We start from the raw sequence: 23,732 nt of genomic DNA on the forward strand, positions 1-23,732 counted from the left end.
AACCAGAGCACAGATGGAAGGGGCCACCTCCATCGCCCTTAGAGCACCGCAGGTTCGCAGGACACAGTGCTAAATCATTCATAGACCTAATTCTGGGTCAGAGTTTCGTAAACAACCACGCAGATACCTCGCTGTCACAATCAGTTATAACTGGAGGTCGTTTCAATTGTGTGGCGGATGGGAAAGCATATAGAAGTGCTCCGCTGCCTTGATTCTAAACAGTATGTGGTATGGGCGCATGAAGAAAGATAAAGCAGGGGCTCTGTTGGCGTGGCTGGTGAACCAGCATCAGGGCAACTTGCAAATACTGGGACTTAGAAACAAACAGGGTAACAGGGTTCACGCACAAGTGGATATTAAAAAAATACGGTTACACGTTATTACAAAACGCTTTACACTGATAGATGCGGGGATCCAGGGGATGAACTCACAGAATTGTTGAGTGACTTACCTTTGCTGAGATTGACACCAGAAGAGTGCTATAACTGGCAAAAATAAGAGCAGCAATAAAAGGGTTGACTCACAGAAAAGTACAGGGATCCAATCACCTAAGGGTCAAATTCTACATAACATATATAAACCAGTTGCCCCCTAAACTAGAGACAGTATATCAAACTGCTTGGGAGAACAAGATTCTCCCACAGATGACTATAGAAGCCTTAGTGAACCCCTTACACAAAACCAGTTGAGACCAAGAGGATGTGACAGCACACCTATCGAGTAGGGTGCTTGCTACAAGACTACTACCTTATATGCTTCATCTTATACAGCCGGATCAGTCCGGATTTATACCTGGCTATAATACAACATAGAATACACAGATACATATAACTTTCTTGACTAACGCCTTAACTATGCATATAGAATCCCTACAGATGATGGTAGACATTGAAAAAGTATACAACATTCTGGCATGGAGATACTTATATGCTGTTATTAACAAATTAGGTCTAAGACGAGATTTAAAAAAAAGACTCTTATATACCATGCCCATGACCAGGGTAAAGACGGGCTAAGTAATTTCGAAAGGGTATACAATAGAAAGGGCCACAATACAGGGATGCCCTGCTGTCACCCCTGCTGTTCGCCCTCGCAGTCAAACCACTAGCATGCAAATCGAGAATATTAATAAAAGGTACAAAGCACTACATATCCCTGTATGTGGAAGGCATGTTATTTCTTAACGGGTGGATATAGAAAAGGAAATCCAACTACTGAATATATTTGGGGATATACTGGGGCTACACATTAATTAGCAAAAACGTAGCATATTTCAGGTTAAACAACCCCAAATCGGAGATGTCCATATAACATAACGTGCATTTGCTAAGCGCACATTCGCCCATAGGCATCTTGGCGCTGAATAACAGATGTTTATTGTTACTCAACTCAATGGAACTCGTTCTATAGATCCCAAAAGGATGAAAGGCTGAGTGGACCCACCGGGATTTGAACCTGTTCACTAAGCCAGCAGACCCAGCTCCTAATGCCAGACATTACTGGTTTGACTTGGGAGCAGACATCAATAAAATACTTAGGATTTCAAATTTATAGATCTGAAACAGATTTAGTGGAAGACAACATAGTGGCCACCCTGGACGAGATGAAAACTGGGATAGCCTTCTGGAAGATGCTCCCAGTGTCAGGGGCTGGGAGAGAGGCAACCGCTATAATGGTCGTGTTACCAAGAATTCTATATTACTTTGATGCGCTGCCAGTGGTGGTAACCAGAGGGAGGTATTGAGAAGTAGATCGCCTACTTACGGATCTAATCTGGGGTCAAAAAAGACAGAGTGGCATTACTGAAATGTCAACTCCCAAAAAACATAAAGTTGATTGGCACAATTTTGAGACTTATTCCCCTGCGGCCCAGCTCTAATGGGCCACTAGATGAGTGGCAGAACAAACTAACGAGAGGGGGGAACTATGGTATGTTGCTGCAGCTGTTGACACAGCTCCTGCTTGACCCAAACAGGAAAGGACTAGAATGCTAAGGATCTTTATAAGTGATTAGGCTCTGTTGGGGAGGAAGCTTACAGGAAATGTGAACATCAGTCCCCTACTCACCAAATATTTCATTATAGTATTTCAATGCATTAACACACAGGTCATTGGAAGAGAAATGGATGGATGCAATATGGAAATGCAAGGATAGGTGATTTATTCAGAGATGTAAACGTCTCAGTTACAAAGACTCAAGGACAGGATTTGGCCTTCCTGCAGGACCGTTTTTCCTATATGGTGCACCAACGGCATCTGTGGAAAACATATACAAGTGAACCCATTGTACACCGAGGAATTCATACTATAAACTCCACCACTGGCACACAAGTCTATAACATTGCTTTGTCAGGTGCTGAGACGTGACATTGTTACACCCTTGGTTTCCCTAAGGGACAAATTTGCAGAAGATATTCAAAAAGCCAATTGTGGACGCAGAGTATGTGAAAATATTGGAAAATGCCTCTAAAATTTCCCAAAATGCACATTTTAAATTGATGCATTTTTATTTCATTTACAGAGCGTATTTCACATCAATAAATTCTTCCAAGTGCAGGCAACATGCCTTTGATGTGGGGAACTCGGACGGAAATGTACCACATGATTCGGGTCTGTTCTAGCCTTGACACACATTTGTATGATATCATTACATTTATTAATGAAACCGCAAACAGGAATATAATGACAACCCAAGAAATGGGAATCCTTGAGATATATCCCCAAACCCCAAAATGTAGAATGGTGTCCAAATTGATAGACCCGTGTTCGATTTTGACAAAAAAGACAGATAAAAATAGAGAGGAAATGATCTAAACCACCAAAATTTAGGGCAGAATATGGAACTATATTACTGCTGCCGGATGCCAAAAGAGGACAAGGAAAATTGGATTTTGCTAAAGCATGAGAGCGCAATTTGGATTTAATAAGTGTGGATGATGACACCGGCGGGAGCCACACCTTCCCGGCAGTCAATTAAGCCTGACAAGGGAAGTGAACGAAAGGAGAGGGATTTCCAAACAGAAAGGTGGACACCAATGGCCTCTCTGTGTCGAGTGGGATACTCAATCATTGTGCAGTATTTGATTTTCTTTTACATGCTCCGTGCCCCCCCACTACTCTGTACATTGTAGATTTGTTCCAATTAAAATATTGGAAACGATGGGTCCATGTTAGATCTCCGCAGTTGGTTGATGGTTTGTTAAGTTTTGCATTTATGTGTTGCGTTAATACATTTGTAAGTTGTAATAGTACTACCAGTAAGAGTGGAACCGACGAACAGATTATTACAAAGAATTAAATGCCATATATAATAGGCTCAATTATCGGACAGAAATGGTACATAGTCTCATATGCAGACAATAAGATGCTGAATGGTTCCAAACTGGCATATAGCTCTTTCCATCTCATATACTTTGTCTGATGCCCCAACAAAGCATTGATTTATACATACCAGATGTAATTAGTATGAGTATTACCTGAAATAATAGTAAACATTTTTGTATATATAAAAAAAAAAATTAAAAAAAAGAAGGTCTCCGTGTTCTATTGAAGGTGCAATGAATGCCTGCCGAGAACTGAAGGCGGTACCACGCCTATGAAGAATGCATGTAGTCTTAGAAGCCTCTGAAGGCACTAGGCTACACTCGGCTAACATGCTCTCATTGCTCAGGGAATGATCAACCAAGGATTCTCCACTGATAGCCCAACACTGCATTAGGTCCCGGTGGTTAGGATTAGACTGAAATTTGTCTACCACCATGTTATTACTCAGATGAGAAAATTGTGTAGGTTGGGACAGCAGAAAACATTCTGCTCTCACGGCAGGGTCGACTCTAGAGCCACAGTGGCCCTGAGGCCAAAATAGAAGGGGTCTTGTTTTTGTAGTGTTGGTTTCCACCGAAGTGAAAGGGAATTGCGACAATTCGGCAAAATTTGATTTCACATACTATGGAAGGAAAAAAGGCTACACTGTATGCAAACACTTAGGTTTGTTTAATTCAAGCCGTTTTCCCGGTAGTAAACGGGTCCAGGGAGACACACATGAAATGTCCCGTTCCTGAGGTTTCTCTGAATCTCGGTCTCCAGGGAGAACCCCTCAAAGGCGCACAAACTACAAAAAACACCCAAAATCCATTGGTTTCCCAGCTTGGCCTGCAGAATGAATACGGGCACATTTTGTACCTGATCTCACTCCAGAGACAAATAAAAAAATAAAAAAAGAGGAATTTGCTTGTTCTGCGAAATAGTATCGCCAGCCCTCGTTGTGAGATTCATGGCCCTTGACTGGCTAAGCACACAAATGAATATTGGCCAGACACTTTTGCAAAAGGGCTTTTATCGTATCTAGATCATCAGTCCAGATGATGAAAGGAGTTGCTTGAGTGAGAAATTGTGGATGCTGACTGGGGCAGCCGGTCTCCAGTGAAGTCCCTTACCCAAAACCACGTTTGAGGTGCAATCAAATCACATCTACCACTGAAAAAAATATCCCTCATCAAAGTCACAACAAGCTCACTCAATAGATGACTCGCAGCAAAAACACAGAGGGTCTGAAATCTGTTGTGGCGAAGGATTCAGAGATTGACTCATTGTTAAAAGATGTTAAAGATTCAGAGAAAACACTATCGCTTGCTGTCAAACTAAATCAATGAAGGTTACGCTGAAGCCTGTCAACCTTTCACTGCCTGCAGGAGGAAGCAATCTAAATGGGGGAGTAATACCAAATTACCCTGTGGCAGAAATTCTCCTTAGATAATCAGCCTCATGACCATTTGTTATATTATATTGGTGTTTTGTGCAGTGATCAAGTATCCGGATCTATATTTCCCTTTGCTCCATTTCCTGTTTACTGCTTTCCAACTGCACCAATGAATAAATGACCCTGTAGATATCAATGGTGGGTGTAGTGGTTTACATCTCACCTTACAGCCTGTGAAAAATCAATGACCATTTGAAAGGCCGACTGAAAAGAAAATGTGGAAATCCCTTAGCCAAAAACGAGGACAAGTTATGAGCATCTTGTCTTTGAATAAAAACAAACTACGAAGTAACTAACTCGTGAATGTGAAGGTCCAAGCTCACTGTCCTCAACTTCCCCCGAGTTAGATTTTACTAAAACCTGAACTTCAGAGTGATCAATTTCAGACCATAAAAGTCGGAATAGGCTACATCATTGACCACACGAGGCATAGACCTCAAATTTGTTAAACATCATTCTATTGATTTCCATCAAGCCTTTGACCACGATAATGAGGTCAAGGGGAACATTATCATGTGCTTCTCTTTGTCTTGATATAGCATTTATATATATATATATATATAGAAAGATCGCAGTCACGTAGAAAGTCAAACCTGAATTAGGCAAGTGCAAGTCATATGCTGGAGATGTACTCAAAAAGCAAAATGACTAAAGGATTTCCTGGTACACCAAACAAAGTGTATGGAAAATATCCTACAATGCATCCATCACTTATTTGGAATGGTGAGGTACGTTATGCTCTATCTAGCCTTTCAAGAATGAGCGTCACAAATTCAGGACTTGCTGGTAAAGCAAGTCTCTCAGCAAGTGAAGAGGAGAGTCTCGCATAGAGAATGTCTAATTATAGATCCAGAGAGATTTCTTCGAGATCTGAGAAACTGAACTGGTGCGTTCACAAAAAGGCTATCGCTGTTACTCTTGCACAGTATATCCCATCTTCCTCACCTTAATGTACAATAAATACAGTGTATGAAATCCAGAGATGGCCTAACCAGCAGTCCAGCTATCAGTCTCCATCTGGAAGAATAGTTGGCTGCAAAAAATATCTAATTGTGTGGCCCCACCATCAGATGTTGCGGTTATGCACGCTAGATCAGAGCAAGGATCTATTATTTTTGCTGAGTGTTGGTATTCAGAAAGTTAGATTAATTGGCTCTATTCGAGAGGAAATAAATCTTACTGTTGGCCTTTTAAAGTATTCGGTGGCTATTCCCAATCAGCAAGACCGTACTCCTTTTTTCAATGGAAATGCACTTTCATTACAACATTAGCACTATCACAAAACACAAAACTACCTTCTGCTAAATATGAGCACAATTTAAAAAAAGAAAAGAAAGATGGCTGGTGTGATTTAGGAAAATGAGTTCGAAAGACAAGAAAATAGACTTTCAGGTTCATCCACACCAAGATGAAGGAAGCAGCAGTGTGAAAAATTACATTTAGGGGCCCTCGAGGAGAAAAGGGTAAAACCCAATGGCATGATGTCTGATCTGATCGTAAGAATAGCAAGATCTGGCAAAGCCAACAAGTCCAGCCTAGGTAAGCGTTCACTTTGTTGTTGTTTTTTTCCAATCACATGCGAAAATTTGACAAACAAAAACAATGTACACATAAAGGAGTGACACAGTAGCCCAGGCACCCCAGCCATGGGATAGAAGTGCAGTAGACAACATGTCGCTGTGCACATGTGATCAGGCAAAATACCACCTCTCACAATGTAGAACAGCCAATGGATGAAGTGGGTTCATCCCCTGGTCGTGCTATATGCTGTGGTGGGCGGAAGCAAAATGTTAATGACAGTCATGAGTGATTTTTCCTCACAGAAACCAATAGAGATGGAATAGAGAAACTTTAGAATTTACTAACTAGGAAAGCTTCACCGATGTCATGGATACATGGGCCCTCCAGAAGGACAACTAAACTTCATGAACTCCAGACTGGAGTTTGCAGATGGCACCAACCTTGGTGGTTACCTTAGAACATCCAACTTTACCTGGTAGAATAACAAATAAAGAATAGCTCTTCGCCATCATCCAAAAGCCTCTACCCGCCCTTTGGGAATATTGTGAGCTGGGATTTTTGGCACGGGTCAAGCAAAGGCAATGAGGCCATCTCTGCATGTGACCATCCTTCTAAGGTCTTCTCCAGTCTGTCTGACTCTGTGCCTCGTCATCGGTAAGGTCCCAGCCGCCTCAGAAAAAGGGTGAACAGGGATTGGCTGCAGAGGGGGAAATAGAACCCCTGCTAGGCGTCTTTTAGGTCTCTACAAATGTGTACTCCCTTGGGGCAACCACAGTGACAGCATGACCCATTCTCCGTGAACCTCTGGATCCCTTGACATCATTCCCTGACCTAATCAGATTTCCTTACCGACACTACTTGAAAAACTCCTGAGTATTCTCACTGCAGTAAAAAGCGACACAAAAACATCCACACCGGCAATTACCATAACTGTTGCTAATGTGGATAATGCAGTTACGTTTCATGGAATGCTCCTGGTCTCACTTTTAACTTCTATATAATATTAATAAAATTACTCTTGGAAAGAACTCAATAGCCCTGATAAAAACTGCATAAACTATTCTGCTCCAATACACCCCTGTCACCATCTACCCATGTATGAAAGGAACTGACCTCATTGCGGACCTCCTGATCCAGATCCTCGCAACGGTCAAGCGGCACGCCACTCACCAACTCCATGGTGAGGACCCTCTTCCTGGTTAGTTCATCAATCACTTCTGGTACACGGAAGAAGGGGTCATCTTGCAGCAGCTGCCTTCACATGAACATTGGCAAGGGGAAGACAGCAGAAGGGAGCAACAAGGGAATTAGAGCACCCCTAGAATGCAGGCTCCATGCAACAGTACAAAGTAGTTGAGAGACCTATATGTCACTAGATCGCATTGATACTATAAATACACCCTCCTGCGAAAATATTAATTTAGGAAGCCTGTATTACTATTGCACCAAAAGTATTTCTACTGCAACACAAGGGTGCATCAGTTTCACAATTTTATCAACATTTGATCTGTGCACACCACATGAAATAATGATGTAATCTACAGGTTCCAATTTTCCCATATTTATGTGTCCTTTCAGGTAGGCGGCAGGTCTGCTTTAAATAAAACGTACTCGAGAGCATTATTTATATTTGATGCAACTTTAAACCCATCTAAGAGTCCATACCTAAACCTTGTGGCACACCGGGCTTCTCTGTTGTAATCACACTCCCAAGCTAGCTCGCTTCGCAGAACTTCAATACTGTTCTCTGCAAAGAGTCCTACAGGAAAGGTGACAGGGAGCAAATAAGCATTTAAACAGCATTACTACTGAAACAAGTGCCATAATATATGATCCATGAAAGATGTTTTGTTTGAATAGTTCCTTCTATTGACTATTACATTTAACAAAATGGTGGTCTTTAAAATAAATAGTTCCACAAAAGCCCCTTAAACAACAGTGATGTATAGTGCAAACACTGCTTTCTGAATTTCATTCAATGATTAGCTTGTGTGCTAAACCAAAATATCTCAATCGGTGAAGCCACATACAAGAGTATTAGGTGTGCCTTGACAGAGTGGCAAAGGAGTAAAGATGAGTAATCAAAAAGATACAAGAAATATTAGGGAATAATACAACACAAAAGCATTCTTTCAAACCAAACACAAATTACTATACCTATACATTGAAGACATTATAAAATCTAAGATGGGAATAGGTTGCTTGTCATTTAAATATCTGTCCTAGTGTATAGGGATGTAGATTCACATGCTCTGCATACTCCTGCCATCTAGTGTTGGGTGCAGGCGTTTAAAACTTGGTTATCTTCAAAATTTCTTTGAGTAATGAGGTATGGTACAACTCCTCCCTAAGTTAGTAATGCACATGGTTACCAGCTCCATTGTTAGATTTTGTTTCACACAGCAGATGAGCATACGGATGAAGCAGCAAGTAGAGACAATATGGTGACCATGCTGATGTTGTGTACACGGTATTAGGAGCTACGTTTGAGAAAATAGCTGAAACAACCACTGGCTCCCAGGGAAGCGTGTGGGCGCACGTGAATCTGCAGCACTACACGCTTCAAACAGATGTTTACAGGGTAACATATTGTGTTCATAGCACGTGTGGCTGTAGATCCATTTGCTCTGGCATGGGGATCTATGGTTATACAAGAGGCCATCTTCCTCTTGAGGCGCATCAACCTTCTGACTGCGAGTTGACAATGTGGGTGGAAAAGAGGTAGTAGGTGCTGGAATGCCTGTACCCTTTGTTGATCAGGGTAGGCCTTGGTAGTGGTTGCATTCAGGAAGGACCTAGAAAATGCTAAATCTGAAGAGGCTGGAGATGGAACTTGGTGGCATTTATGGTGAAACCGAAGTGGTACTGAAGGGAAATGGTGGCTTGGGTGTGGGCAAGGCACGGATGCCTGAGCTTTTGATCAGCCAATCGTCGAGTTAGGGGAGCAGGTGAGTGCACCCCCTTCCGAAGTGGGCAGCTACCATGACTAATCATTTGGTGAACACACTGAGAGCTGTGGTGACCGTGAATGGTAACACCTTGAATTGATAATGCTGGCCACTTATCACAAAGCGGAAGAAGTGGCGATCGAATGGATGAGTATGTGGAAGTAGGCGTCATTCAGATCTAGTGCAATCATGAAGTGGCCTTGCTGCAGCAGCAGGAGGATATCCTGAAAGTTGGTTGTTAGAAATGAGGTAACTAGTTGACAGTGGTCTGCACCCTGTCCAAGTAGGTACCTTCGCTCTAGACAGGGTAAGTTACACACCTGAGATAACCTCTGCACACCCCTTTGGTAGCTTGGCACAGAGCAGTCAGGCTTATCTCAAAGGCAATTCGTAAAGTATTTGTACACACAAACACACGCAAACACACACCCACAGTAACACAGCGAAACACTACAAAAGAACTCCATACTGGTTTAGAAAAATAGCCAATATTTATCTGAATAAAACAACCAAAACGAAAAAAATCCAACATACACGAGTCAAGATATGAATTTTCAAAAATTAAATTAAGTTGTAGATCTTAAAAATCAATGGATGTGCTTGATCAGGAGAAAGTACCTCAGATGCGTCAAAAATCAAAGACGATGTGATGTACAGGGGAGGTAAAGCGTCGAAAAAGCAGGTGATGCGTCTGTTCCTTACTGCTAGATGTGGGAGGTGATGCGTCGTTTGTGGGTACGATACCTCGGTTCAAAACTGCAGTGCGGTGTCAATGAAGAAATCGGCACCCAGGGACGATGCGTCGAAAGTCAAGTTGCGCTGCGTCGATTCCACAGCATTGAAGCAGGGGCTGCGTTGGGGTGATGCGATGCTCAAGACTCACGCAGTAGCAGTTCTGCGGAGGCGCTGCAACGAAAAGCTGGGGCCTTCATTATAAGCCGCAGTCGTTGCATCAAGCGGGGACCATGCTCCGGTGCAGGCAGCGGTGATGCGTTGAGTTTTGGGAGTGCTGCACCAATTCCAAACTACGCTTGGAGTTGATGTGTGGATCTTCTTCTTTAGATCACCAGAACTCATTTCCAAGAGCCCAGGAACTGGGTTTGCCACCACTTGGCAGAGTGGGGCCCACAGCAGCAGAGGCCAGGTGATATCTTTGATGGCCGTGAGACTTCTTAACAGAAGGCAAGCTCAAATCAAGCCCTTAGAGAACCTTGGAAGCAGGATGCAGACAACAAAGACCAGTCCTTTCCCTCCCAGGACAGAAGCAGTAGGCCAACACAGCAAAGCAAAGAGCAAAGTTACAGTTCCTCCTGACCGCAATCCAGCTCTTCTTCCTGGCAGAATGTCCTCAACCCAGAAGTGTTATGACTATATGGTTTCACAGTCCAGTACTTACACCCATTTCGGCCTTTTAAGTAGGCAAACTTCAAAGAAAGGTCTTTGTAGTGCACAAGACCATGCCTTTCCTTGCCCTGGCTCCAGACACAGTGCAGGGGTGGACACTTCTTTGTGTGAGGAGAGGCACAGCCCTATTCAGGTGTCAGTGTCAACTCCTCCCACCACTCAACCTCAGCAAGACCCATTATCCGGGTGATGGGCCATCAGGATATGCAGGGCATACCTGAGCTCCCTTTGTGTGACTGTCTCGAGTGAATGCACAAACAGCCCAACTGCCATCCTGACCCAGACGGGTATTCAGAGACAGGAAGAGGCACAGAATGGTTAAAATTGAAAAAATGTCAACTTTCTAAAAGTGACATTTTCAGACCTGAAATTTAAAAACTAACCACTAAAAGAGGTGTTTTAAAATTGTGAGTCCAAAGACACCAAACCCCAATTTTCTATCAGCTTCCAATTGGCAATACACTCGTAAGATGTTAAAAGGCAGCTCCAATGCTAACCTATGGGAGAGATAGGCCTTGCTGTAGGGAAAAACGAAATTAGAAGTTTTTTTACTACCAGGACATGTAATACAACAGTACATTAATTACCTTTTAAATACACTGCACCCTGCCCATGGGATTACTTGGGTCTATCTTAGGGATGCCTTACATGTAATACAAGGGAAGGTTTGGTCGACACAGCAGTTTAAAACTGCACACACAGACACTGCATCGGCAGGTCTGAGACAGGTTGGCAGGGCTACTCATGTTGGTGGCACAATCAGTGCTGCAAGTCCACTAGCAGCATTTGTATTACAGGCCCTGGGCACACCTGGTGCACTGTACCAGGGGCTTACTAGTAAATCAAATAGACTAATCCTGGGAGAAACAAATAGCATTACATTTTAGTGAGAGAGCATATGCACGTTCAGCACTGGTCAGCAGTGGTCAAGTGCTCAGAGTCCTAAACCTTACAAAAAGGTAAAAAAAAAATAGGAGAAAGAAGGCAATAAGTTTGGGGATAACCATGCAAAAGTGGCAGGTCCAACAGAAGTCATGTGGATATGTTCCGAGAGCATGTACATGTTGAGGGGCCTGGGTTCTAGTATCGGCCTAGGGGATAAGAACGTATATGGAGTAGACCACCTTGCCTTGGTGCTGAGGGGGAACTGGTTATATGATCACTTTGAGGTCGAAGGCCTGAACCTTCTCTTGTAGTAGGAGCAAGTGTTCTGGGCTGAAGGGGTGTGTGCGTGAGGTGGGATGTTTGATGGGACTGAGGTGAGTTGGAGGTAGTAGCTGTGTTCGATGATAGCTATAACCCACCGATCTGAAGTAATTTAATCCCAGAAGGGAAAACATTCCTGAAGTCTCCCCTGCGACAAGTAAGTGATCAGGTGGATGTGGGCAAACAAATTTTGGAGGTGGAGGCTCCCTTGCTGGAGTTCCTCTGCCTCGTCCCTTAGAGTTGTTACCCGGAAGGTACAGCGTGTATATCTTTTATCATACTGCAGGTGGTAGGCTTGCTGCTGTCACTGATATGACTGAGTTTAGTCAGTGGAGGTGGTTTTGGCCCTTCCTCTGGCCTGCTGCCTTCAAAAGGGACCTCTAGTCGTCGGGATTTGAAGAGCACCCATGGCCTTGATTTTGTCTGTGTCCTTTATTTTTTCAATATCTCATCAACTCACAGGCCAAAGAGGTTCCCTTAGTCGAAAGGCAGGTTGATGAGGTGTTGTTTACCTTCTGGCTAGAGGCCTGAAATACGTAGCTGGGAGTGGCAGCGTAGGATAAAGGAGGTGCTTACCCCTCTGGCGGTTGTGTCAGCTGATTCCAAAAAACAACATATGGTTGCATAACAAATAATTTTCCCCCTCCTCTACAATTTCTTCCCTCTTTTTCAGTATTAATCAGGGAGATGCTGCAGTAGCGTGTCCATCGCCTTTCTTTAGGCCCTGTCATAGTGTGACAGGAGGCCCACAGAATTTGTGATGCGCCAGTGGATGGCAGCATCGACTGCCATCTTATTGCCAACTGTCAATGGCTTGATCTCCTGGTCAGGAGGAGCGTCACCTGCAGCTTGTGCCGCAGCTCGCTTAGTGGCAGAGAAGACCAGCAGAGAGTCCAGGGGGATGTGCACTCTGTTTAACAGAGGGTCAGATGTAAAAGGTTTAGCATTCTTTTCTTTCCTGGATGTTACTACCCAAACTTTTACTGGCGGAAAATCTTTGTGCAGTGATTTCCAGCTAGTCTTCCCTGCCGCATTGTGATTTCAGCTCCTCACTGGGTGACGTGCGAAGGGAGCTGAAATTCGGTGGCACTGTGAGAGCTGGCAGGTCTGCTTGTGATAGGCACCAGCATGCTGAATAACCCGATGTATTAGGTGGTGATGTCTGGGATAGGACACCATAACAGGGAAATACCCATGGTCTCCCAGCAGTTCTACACCGTAATCCTCCCATGGGTTGTCTGTGCGATGTGAATAGAGAGGGGCATCAATTTCCTCTAGGTTGGAATAGGGGCTAGGGCTGCCTATGTACAAATAGGAGTGCAGTGACCCCAGTGTTGAACAAGGAGGAGGTAGTGGAGTGGTTGTGAGACTAGGAGGTCGTGAAGGACTGGTAAGCTTGTCCTTGAGTTTTCTGGAGACACCTGATGTGGAGGGGCATCAAGTTATGGAATATCTTTAAAGTTTTCATAGGCAAAGTTGTCCAGGGGTATCGGAGAGCTTGCCAGTGTGAGGTGGATAATGATCCAACTTTGCCTTTCGTGGAGCTCCTATTGAAGCTTCTCGAGGAAGAGCCTTACGGAGTGCTTGAAGCTGGCTGTGGATGGCAGTGGTGGGACAGACTCAAGTTTGAGTTGACAGGGAAGGAGGCACTGACGGAGCCATGTGATTGGGCATCCCGGCGCCAAGATGCCTCTTCGGACTCAAAGACTGATGAAAGAGTACAGAGGAGGAGGGGATGGTTTTGGTGCTCTTGGCTGGATGCCATTTCTGATCCATCTCGGTCCCGACTGGAGCCAGAGGGTGTTGGTATACCTGTAGGTGGTTTACGTACTGGGCTTGTTGCCTGACTCCACTGGGTATGGGGCTCAGCCTCGACGTGTACCCTTGTGTGTATTGTGAGCTTGGGTTTCGCCTGTACTCACCATTCTCACAGGACTCTTAGTACGAGGGACAGTGTCGCTGAGGTGGACAGAGCAATTTTGTCTGCCTCTCCCTCTTCCAGCTCAAAAGATTCTGAGCTTACACCTCGGTGCTGGGCTGGAACATCTAAAGACGCGGCATCTTCCTTCTCCTCAGCGCCAAGTGGGTCCACTTCACTGAAGATGTCTGGTGTTTCCTCTGTCAATTGGTGCATCTTGGAAGGGGCCTAACATCTGCCACTCCGTTGACGAAGGGTCTTCTTGCAACTGAAGGCCAAACAGAAGATGCAGCGTGTGTCATTGTGCTCTGGGGAGTGGTTACAGACACTATGGAGGTCGCCCTAGGGGTATTTTGAGTGGCAGTGTGGACATTTCCTGAACGGCATCTGCTCCATCACCCTCTATGTCTCTTCATTCTCCGGAGTTGGTAGGGAAGGTGGCAGGGACCCAGAGGGCAGGGCATCCGAGGGTCAGGGATCCAGTCTTTGGTGACTGTGTCCGGACTGCGTCAAGGGAGAAGAGGAAAGGGAGAAGAGGAAAGGGATGACCATCTAAGCAAAACCTTTTAGCAATGGAAATGGAAAAAACATTTCCCAGAGCAGTGAATGTTGAGCAGCAAACACATCTAGCCCGGGGGCAATGTTGATACCCGATGGCGGCTAGCAATGGAGCCGGTGCCCATGCACAAAACTAACAAAGGGAGGAGTCGCAGCATGCCTCAAGACTCTAAAGACTTCTTTGAAAAAAAACACAATGTTTAAACGTCTGTGCCCTAAACTAGATGGCAGCAAAATGAAGAGTAACTGCATCTACAGCCTTACACGCCACAAACATAACATTGTATACAACTATACGAAACCTTTCATTTACGAATTCTAAGACAACTATGAAACAGAAGTCCCTTTTATCACGAAGAATCCCAAAGAATAAGTATTCTAGAATGTTGTTTTGTTTGATGACGAAAGCTTGTGTTTTGAGAGCTACTGTGGCATCGTTCTACGGATGCCCCTAAGTATTATTATTGCAACCCATAGGTTCTTCTACGAAATTAGTAATTACTAAAATAATTAATACTTCTGTGCTAGATTTCCTGGTAATTTTTCATTTTCTCCTCAAAATGATTTTCAGCATGTGTAATCCTCGTGAGGAAAACTCTTTGTCTGTGATAAAACCGCACCCCATGTCATTCTGACCATCCAGTAACTGACCCCACTGAAAACAGAGGCGCACTCATAATGGCGCACGCGAGTGGATTCACTGATCAATGGTCATAAATCTAGGAAGCATCATGCTGCTGTGCAGATTTGTGACGGAAGGGACACGCCAAGCAGGTCCTTTGGTAAAGGACCAGTATGTTGTGTGGGGACAAAGCTCACAGCACAAGTGCAGAGCAGCTATGCTCCTTATATGTGTAACAATTGGCCCTGGTCTGCTAACCACACAGGCTGTTTCCCAGCATTCACTTTGGTACTGTGAGCCCATCGTATAGGGCAAGAATATAAAGGTCTCTTCTCTATAATGCTACAACTGTAATTCCGTCCCCTAATAAAAAGGTACATATTCTAGAATTGGTGTACCGACACTTAAGGTATGTGGTAATGGCACATCAGGGATACCTGGACAGACAGGAGTCCAAAATGACCCTTGTCTAATCTGTGTTTTCATCCCCACCTAGTCTAAGCTCGATTAAACTCCATGCAGAGGACATCAGACCCTGGGAGAACACAAGATGTGTCACCAGCTCTTGGAATGCATATGCAAGGGAGCTGGCCATTCTGCCCATCAACTGATGAAATGAGCCACACTTTCACTTGGGGTGCAGGCCTGTGCATTATATAGGTTAACAAACACAAATACATTGGCAAATCGGGGCTAGTGCTTTGTCCTTAGTCTGAGAAATGGGAACAGCCTAAAATCAGTGATTAGTGAACAGCAAGGGAGTGCTTAGGCAGCAATCAAAGTAAAGACAGCAATTTCAGAGGAACATTACAGAGCTGTGAAAGAGCTAGCACTTCACCTTCCGGGAGCACAACACTCATTTTAAGGATGGAGAGCAGGTTTTCAATGTCGCTCCTGATGCTGTCGGCTATACCAGGGTACTGAGAAAGAAGAAACATGAAGTAAAAATCGACAATTTAGAACGACAATATGTCCAACCACTGTACGTAAAAATAAACAACAAAAGGTATAAAGTAATGCATGAATTCGTTTTAACAACTGGCAATCGCTCAGGACGTACTATACATCATACTTTTTACACCCACTATGACATTCTCGACAGAGCAGCCATATGCAAATCAGGCTCCAAAAAGAAAGTTCAGCCGAACTGGCATGCCAGGCTCCTCGGATTGGGAGCACAAGCAACCTTAGACCAGTTTCGGTCAACATAAGCCTCATGGGGGAGGTACAACTGGAGTCCTGAGGGACAGTGAGCACAAGACCCATCTTTTGACACAACTGTCACACTTTATGACTAGTAGGAATACCTGAATTTATTTCAGCCACTGGCGAGCACTTGGGGCCGCATTACAGTCCATAAAGAAAAGAGCATTAATAGGAATCTGTCAGAGGAGAGACCGGGAGGAACTGGCAAGTCAGGTTAGCATAAACCAATGATCTCCACCGCAGGGCTGGCAGAAAATGTTACTCATTTGAAACACCAGTTTCCTAGCAAAGCTTCTGCAATTAAATGAATAAACAGTGAGCAACCCCGGCCACCTGCAGGATTGGGGACACTTTTAAAAACGGAGTGAAAAATTGCACAAATAAGTTGAAACACTCGGGCAAAGTCAACATTTGCTTTCCACATTCTTTATTTATCACAAATACAATTACATAGGAAAACTTCATTATGAAATTTAAAACGGGCTTTAAAGTACATATTGAAGCATTTCTGCCCTAAACCTTTTGATTGTTTTCCTCTTCTAGAGAGAAAAACATGAAAGAGGGACATAGTCATAGACATGCAGTCTCCTAAAGAGGAAAATAAATGGAATCTTGCTCTGCGGCTGCCCATAGACAACCACAAACCCAGGAAGCAGCACAATAAGAGTTAGTCCTTCAATCTATCCAACAGTCTGGCCAAAGACATAAGATATTATAACCAGATTAGCGTTTCCATTTCTTTGCCTCCGGGGGGGGGGGGGGGGGGGGGGGGGGGCTGAAAATAGTTAATACATTTAATGAACTACCTTCAAAAGCAACTTGGTGTTACAGGTAACTTTTTCTTTTCTGTGCAGTGATCTTTATTCATATTAATATTTACTAACACCGAAGAAAAGAGCAAACCTTTTCTTTTGAAAGGCATGCTATTGGTTTATTCTGCTTATAACTTCTTACCATACCCTTATTGACGTTTTTCAGTGACTGTTCGTTTTTTTTGCGGGGATAATATATCTAACTTCCATCACAGCCATTCACGCTCCGGAATCCATGTGCAATGCTAATCCCAGAGTCCATTTCATTACATATGACCAACCCCCGCCAGCACAAGGCCTGCACCCAAATGTCTGCGGATGACCAGTGCGAGCGGATACAAATTTTGGGCCCTTCACCCAATCCTGTGTCAGTAATCAATCTCTTTTTTGCACATCCTTGTGATTGGGAAGCGCCCAGGCTCCCCTGACCAATTACAATGCTGCAATGCCCGAAAGGGCAAGCCAAACAGTCATGCGCACTTAGGAGTGGGCAAACCACTCCTCCTCTGCCTTGCTCTTTCATCTTAACAGCCCCAAACGCGGGAAAACAATTACAATGAGAATAACGTTGTTATTATCATTTTATTTTTCCTTTCTTACACTGCTTAAAAGCAGGGAGCGACTCTCCTCCGCCTTAGCGGAGGACCCTCCACTGGTTATGGGGAAAATTTAAAGGAGTCATTGATTATTGTTGGCATTTGAGGAACGTGTAATTTTCCCTCTGCCTCTTTTTTTAAAATTGTTACCTCTGTAGAAGGTTTTGGTTGTTGAGGTCTGTTTTATACTGTGAACAAGAGGTATCTTTGGAACCTGTTCTTTCCCCTTGTTTGAAATTAGGCCTCCGAAAAGAACCTCTATAGGTGTTAGTTTGTAGAGCTCCCATTGATTTTGCTACCCGTGTCTCCTTTTTCATTTTTTCAAGGACTGTGTCCACCTGGGGGCCAAAGACATGTTCCTTGTTAAACGGGAGGTTCAGTATGGTCTGTTGTATCTCAGGTTTGAAACCGGACACCCTTACCCATGCAGGTCTTCTTCTAAAGACACTAGTATTTATACTCCTAGCAGCAGTGTCAGCTGCATCTAATGCACACTTTATAGAGTTGTTGATGATAAGTTTGCCTTCATTAACAATCTCTTGACCTCTTTTTCTGGGCTCCTTTGGGAGATGTTGGAGAAGCCCCTCCATTTCGTCCCAGTGGGTCCTGTCGTATCTTGCCAACAATGCTTGCTTTTCGCCAAATGCCAATGATTAGCTGCTTGTGCCACAACTCTTTTACCAGAGGCATCCATAATTTGGGATTCCTTTTCTGGTGGTGGTGCTTCTCCAGTGGTTTGGGAGTTAGCCCTTTTCCTAGCATTGGATACTACTAAAGAGTCAGGAGTTAATTGACCTCTAATAAAAATAGGGTCTGAAGGTGGTGGTTTGTAATTTTTTAATCAATGCGAGGGGTAATTATTCTTGCTTTGACTGGTTGTTTAAAAATGTCATCTGCATAAAGTGTCATTCCCTTTAGAAGTGGTAAGTATTGTACCCCTCCTTGTGTATTAGATAAAGTCAAAGAGTTTTCTTCTGAGTGAGACTAGGACTCGAAGTTCTGTATGGAAAGGGATTATTCCTAAGCAGCTGAAGCCGCTTCCTCCTCTTTTTGTCGAATGAAGATGTCAGAGTCATCATCCGTCTACTTGCGCTACATATCTTGTCGTCTAGCCCTTCGACCTCGAAGAGTCTTTTTAGACCGATAAGACTTACAGGCCTTACCGGTGTCCTCTCTATGTTCGGGCGAGAGAAAGAAGTTGCAAATGGGATTTTGGTCGGTGTGAGGGTATTGGGAGTGGCACTTGTGACATAAACGGAACGGAATGCGTTCCATTAGCAGGTCATTCTCGGTCTCATTCGAAATGGAGAAGTGTTTCCCGGCCAGGCGAGGCCTGTAGGCCAAAGAGACGAGTCGAAAACCTGCTACAAAGACTAGTATGAGATGTATACTATACCGATCGAAACAATACCGTCAAGATATATATATATATATATTTTGGTGCCCCAGCAATGTTCAAAATTAATTGTTTGGGGACTCCAGTTGTGGTAAATGGAGCATACAGCAGCGCCCACTGGAGGGTTAAAATCGTGTGGTTTACAGCGCACTACATGGACCAGCATGCCTAAAATCAGCTTAACGAGGCGCCCACCTGGGAAAAACAGTGTTCGTTTAAAAGGCAAGCTTCGTGTTGGCGCACTGCTTTTACCTCGAGTTGCTGTGGCTCTCCTCTGACGAAGGTCAAGATGTGACCGAAATGCATTAGGAAGGAAATGCCACCTTTGAAATAAAACCTTTTAATCACCGGATGGAGTGCGGCTCGTTCCTTTCTCAGGTAGAGGATTTGTTAGATGTTAAAGCGGCTTGGTCCAGCCCTGAGCAACGCACCGCCTCACAAGAGCGCCAGTAATCACCCGACAACGGACCTTGCTTGTGGAAGTGGAAACACGTAAGGTGTTTGGTGCCGCCAAGAAATGGATTTTGGTTTTGGTGCCCCAGCAATGTTCAAAATTAATTGTTTGGGGACTCCGGTTGTGGTAAATGGAGCATACAGCAGCGCCCACTGGAGGGTTAAAATCGTGTGGTTTACAGCGCACTACATGGGGGGTCTCAGGAGCGAGTGAGCAGTGAGAGGCGGAGGAGAAAGTACTTACCGGGGACCTGCTGCAGCGTTCTCTTTCCACCCACGCTGTCAGCCTTGCTGCTGCCTGCCGAAACCTACGGCTTTGCGGGACCCTGGAACTACACTTCCCAGCCTCCCAAGCGCTAACGGGGCACTTCCGCCCGCCGTCGCGCCAGGAGGCGCTGAAAAGCGCGACCCTCCCTCGGTGGAGCGGGGGTCTCAGGAGCGAGTGAGCAGTGAGAGGCGGAGGAGAAAGTACTTACCGGGGACCTGCTGCAGCGTTCTCTTTCCACCCACGCTGTCAGCCTTGCTGCTGCCTGCCGAAACCTACGGCTTTGCGGGACCCTGGAACTACACTTCCCAGCCTCCCAAGCGCTAACGGGGCACTTCCGCCCGCCGTCGCGCCAGGAGGCGCTGAAAAGCGCGACCCTCCCTCGGTGGAGCGGGGGTCTCAGGAGCGAGTGAGCAGTGAGAGGCGGAGGAGAAAGTACTTACCGGGGACCTGCTGCAGCGTTCTCTTTCCACCCACGCTGTCAGCCTTGCTGCTGCCTGCCGAAACCTACGGCTTTGCGGGACCCTGGAACTACACTTCCCAGCCTCCCAAGCGCTAACGGGGCACTTCCGCCCGCCGTCGCGCCAGGAGGCGCTGAAAAGCGCGACCCTCCCTCGGTGGAGCGGGGGTCTCAGGAGCGAGTGAGCAGTGAGAGGCGGAGGAGAAAGTACTTACCGGGGACCTGCTGCAGCGTTCTCTTTCCACCCACGCTGTCAGCCTTGCTGCTGCCTGCCGAAACCTACGGCTTTGCGGGACCCTGGAACTACACTTCCCAGCCTCCCAAGCGCTAACGGGGCACTTCCGCCCGCCGTCGCGCCAGGAGGCGCTGAAAAGCGCGACCCTTCCTCCGCGTCGCGGGACGCGCGCGGGCGGCGCCGGGCGGAGCCCGGGCAGAGGGCGGGCCGTCTGTGGCCGTCCGGGGCAGACCGCGGCAGGGCTGGGCCTCCCCCCTTCGGTTCATACTATTGAATCCTGTTTCGACCCAAGGTGAGTGCACACTCTCATCATGGGGAAACGTTCCGCCACAGCTCCCGGACAGGGTCCCAGATACCCCCCTGTAATTACGTCTACCCTGGAAAACATGCTTGAGAATGCTTTTATGTTGGTCACTTCCGAAATTGAGAACACGGAACGGAGACTATCTTCGGGTCAACTTACATTGGCATCCCCAATATCTCATGGTACCGCTGCTATCGACCCCATAATTTCTGTGCCCTTAACACCTAATATAACAGTTGTTAACCCGATCCATTGTGGAAATTCCCCCAGGGTAACAGAGGCCACAGAGGTTATTACCCCCACCGTTGAAATAGCTGACTCCCAGCCGGTAATTGAAGATGTTCATCTTACCGCTAAACCGGCCTTAAATAACAAGCCTTCCGGGGGAAAAAGAAAAAATGGCAATACTAAAGCACCTATTGCTAAAAGAAAACAACCTCTTCGTATTACCAAAAGCCAACCAACACCCCAAAGTATGTGGTCTCGAGGGAAAACACCTGCAAATGCGGAACCTATCAGTGTAAACACTCATTCTCATGGCCTAACTAAAAGCACTGCTGATGTCATCATAATCGCAGCTGAAACGAACTCCATATGCACACAAACTGAGCTAATAACTGCTAATAGCATGTTGGGAAGGCCTACTGAGAACCTAATTGACACTATTGTGGACTCAACTTTTAAACAACTGAAAAGTCTAATGGACAAACAGTTTAATCTTATTTTTAAACGCCTAGACAGGCTGGAGAGCCTAGTAAAGAAAGAAGATACCAAGAGGAAAGGGACCACGATTATTGATCAAATTAGGGGCGAACGCTTACTAAAGGACATGGAGGCTATTAATAGGGGCACACAAGGCGGCTGTGGAAAATGTACTACAACTAGTGTAGATACTGCACGCGCTAAGTGTAATGGCAGTAAGGAGAGTTTGCCCCACAGCCCCCCTTTGAATAATCTGGCCAGCTTTTCACCCCTCCCAAGAGCCCCTGTGACCAACGAATCCTCCCGTCACAACCCATCTTCAGGGGCTGTCCCTCCCACCCCCTTGGAGATAGCACCTTTAAATCCAACGTCACATACAAATCATGAGCCCATACCCCTTACCCGGCCAAAAATACATGCTAGTGCGGTACTTAATTTGCCTCCGGAAGCATGTCCTTATGTTTTAATTTTGGCCGGAGTACCACCTTTGCAGGAAAATCAAAATGAGTCTTGGGACCAACTCAAGAATAAATGTATAGATTGGTTATGCAAGTTTAAGGGGATGAATATGGGGATTGCTAATGAAATCTTGATGGTGAGACGGGTGGGCTGGGTTGGACCTTCGATAAAAAACATCACAGGTGACTGTATAGTCATGAATTTTAGGTATCCCTCCCTGGTAAAAAGCATATTAAAATACAATTTTATTCACCCTAGCATTGTAACTGCTATAACTTCCTTACCACTAGGCTTCTTTTATAGACCACCTCAAATTAATCGCCATCCCGTTACTCCAATATATCCTGTACAAAACCGATTCAACGTCCTGACGGACTTAGAGGGTCAGGACTGACTCCCGGGCAAATCTTTAAATACTGTAGGGGAGCCATTAATAGCTAAGCTACCTATGGATAAAATCATCCTATTGAAGAACACTCAAACAGTCCGTCCGGCAGAGCCCCCTTTCATGAAACCGGCCATCTGTAAATCCATCTCCCCTGACCAACAATTAAAAATCTTAAGCTGGAACATCGCAGGACTAAAATCAAAGTTGAATATAGTAGAGTGGACACAAATGGTCAGTAGCTTTGATGTTTTAATGTTCCAGGAGACATGGAGTACTACTAGCCTGTTACTTGAGGGTTTCGTATGCTTTAATAGCACTGCTTCTATTCCTGATGTTGGTAGACCCAGTGGGGGCCTATCCACCTGGATAAAAATTACTTCAGGAAGTAGTATAAAACCTCTGGTAACAAATGACAGTCATTTTCAAGCTACAATATATTCAAACGGGATCACGATATGTTTTATACATTTTTATAATAATGATTTTAAATCACTGCCAAATAGGAATTTTATCTCCTTATTTGATTTTATTGATGACATGATAGAGGGTAATGGGTCTGGGAAACTGGATGGAATTTGTTTGGGGGGCGATTTTAATGCTCATTTGTACAAAAAACCGTATAATATTACAGCCTCATCTTCTACGACAATTTCCTGTAAAAGAGGAGAAGAATTGTTTAACCATCTATCCTCCAGGGATTTAACCAATGTGATGGAAAAAGCTGGTGGTACACTCGATATTGAGCATCCGCCTACCTTTATAGGTCGTGGTTGCTCTTCAATCATTGATTATGTTTTTATATCATCAGCCCTTGAGAATTGCCTAGTTAAGGCTGAGGTCCTGCCAACTAGTTATAGCGAACACAACCCTATATTGACAATCATTAAATTTGTAAATAAAATTATTAAACGACAAGAAATAGGGGCTAGGGACTTGGCCGCATCCACCGACAAACTTAGAGTAGTTTGGAAAGGAATAGATAATAAAGCATTACTTGCGCGAATCATAAAACTCTATCCCTTAATGGTGGAAACGTGCTTGTCCAGCGACTGTCAAGATATAGAGATTATCGAGGCCTTTACTGGGTTGTGCTCTGTGATTAAAAAGGAAATCTCAAAACCTATTAGACAACAGAGCAAAAACAAAAGATGGTTTGATAGGTCCTGTTCACGGGCAAATCGGGACCTACGCAAAGCATTGGCCGAAAAACCTCGGAACACCACGCTGGTTTCGGCCCTGAGAAATAGATATAAAAAAGCAATCAAATTACGCACAGATGAGATCCTGAAGGAGAGGTGGGACTCACTGGCATGCACTGCCGCGCTCAAAGATGTTACAGGGTTCTGGGGCGAGGTAAAAGCTCTGAGGTCCATGGGATCCAATCTAACCCCCATTAACTGTAACATATCAAGTAAATTATGGGAGGAGCACTTCGCGAAAATATATGCAGCCCCTGTAACAACTATCGCTCTCTCTTGCCCTGTACCAAAGGTTAACATATCTATTTTTGAGGTAGAAGA

The 23,732-nt window shown here is 44.8% G+C and overlaps 1 protein-coding gene across 2 annotated transcripts in view; it reads right to left on the reverse strand.

Annotated features, from left to right (window-relative positions):
- Positions 1-23,732, reverse strand: part of COQ8B (coenzyme Q8B) — a 176,193-nt gene that overhangs the window by 47,058 nt on the left and 105,403 nt on the right. For both annotated transcript variants that reach the window (XM_085625773.1, XM_085625772.1), the window contains exons 9-11: positions 15,775-15,856; positions 7,946-8,039; positions 7,394-7,535 (exon numbers count right to left, since the gene is read on the reverse strand). In XM_085625773.1, coding sequence (XP_085481899.1) covers positions 7,394-7,535; positions 7,946-8,039; positions 15,775-15,856 — 318 coding nt within the window. The remainder of the gene's footprint in view (positions 1-7,393; positions 7,536-7,945; positions 8,040-15,774; positions 15,857-23,732) is intronic.

The sequence above is a fragment of the Triturus cristatus genome, chromosome 9, assembly GCF_964204655.1.
Source record: "Triturus cristatus chromosome 9, aTriCri1.1, whole genome shotgun sequence".
Lineage (NCBI taxonomy): Eukaryota > Metazoa > Chordata > Amphibia > Caudata > Salamandridae > Triturus > Triturus cristatus.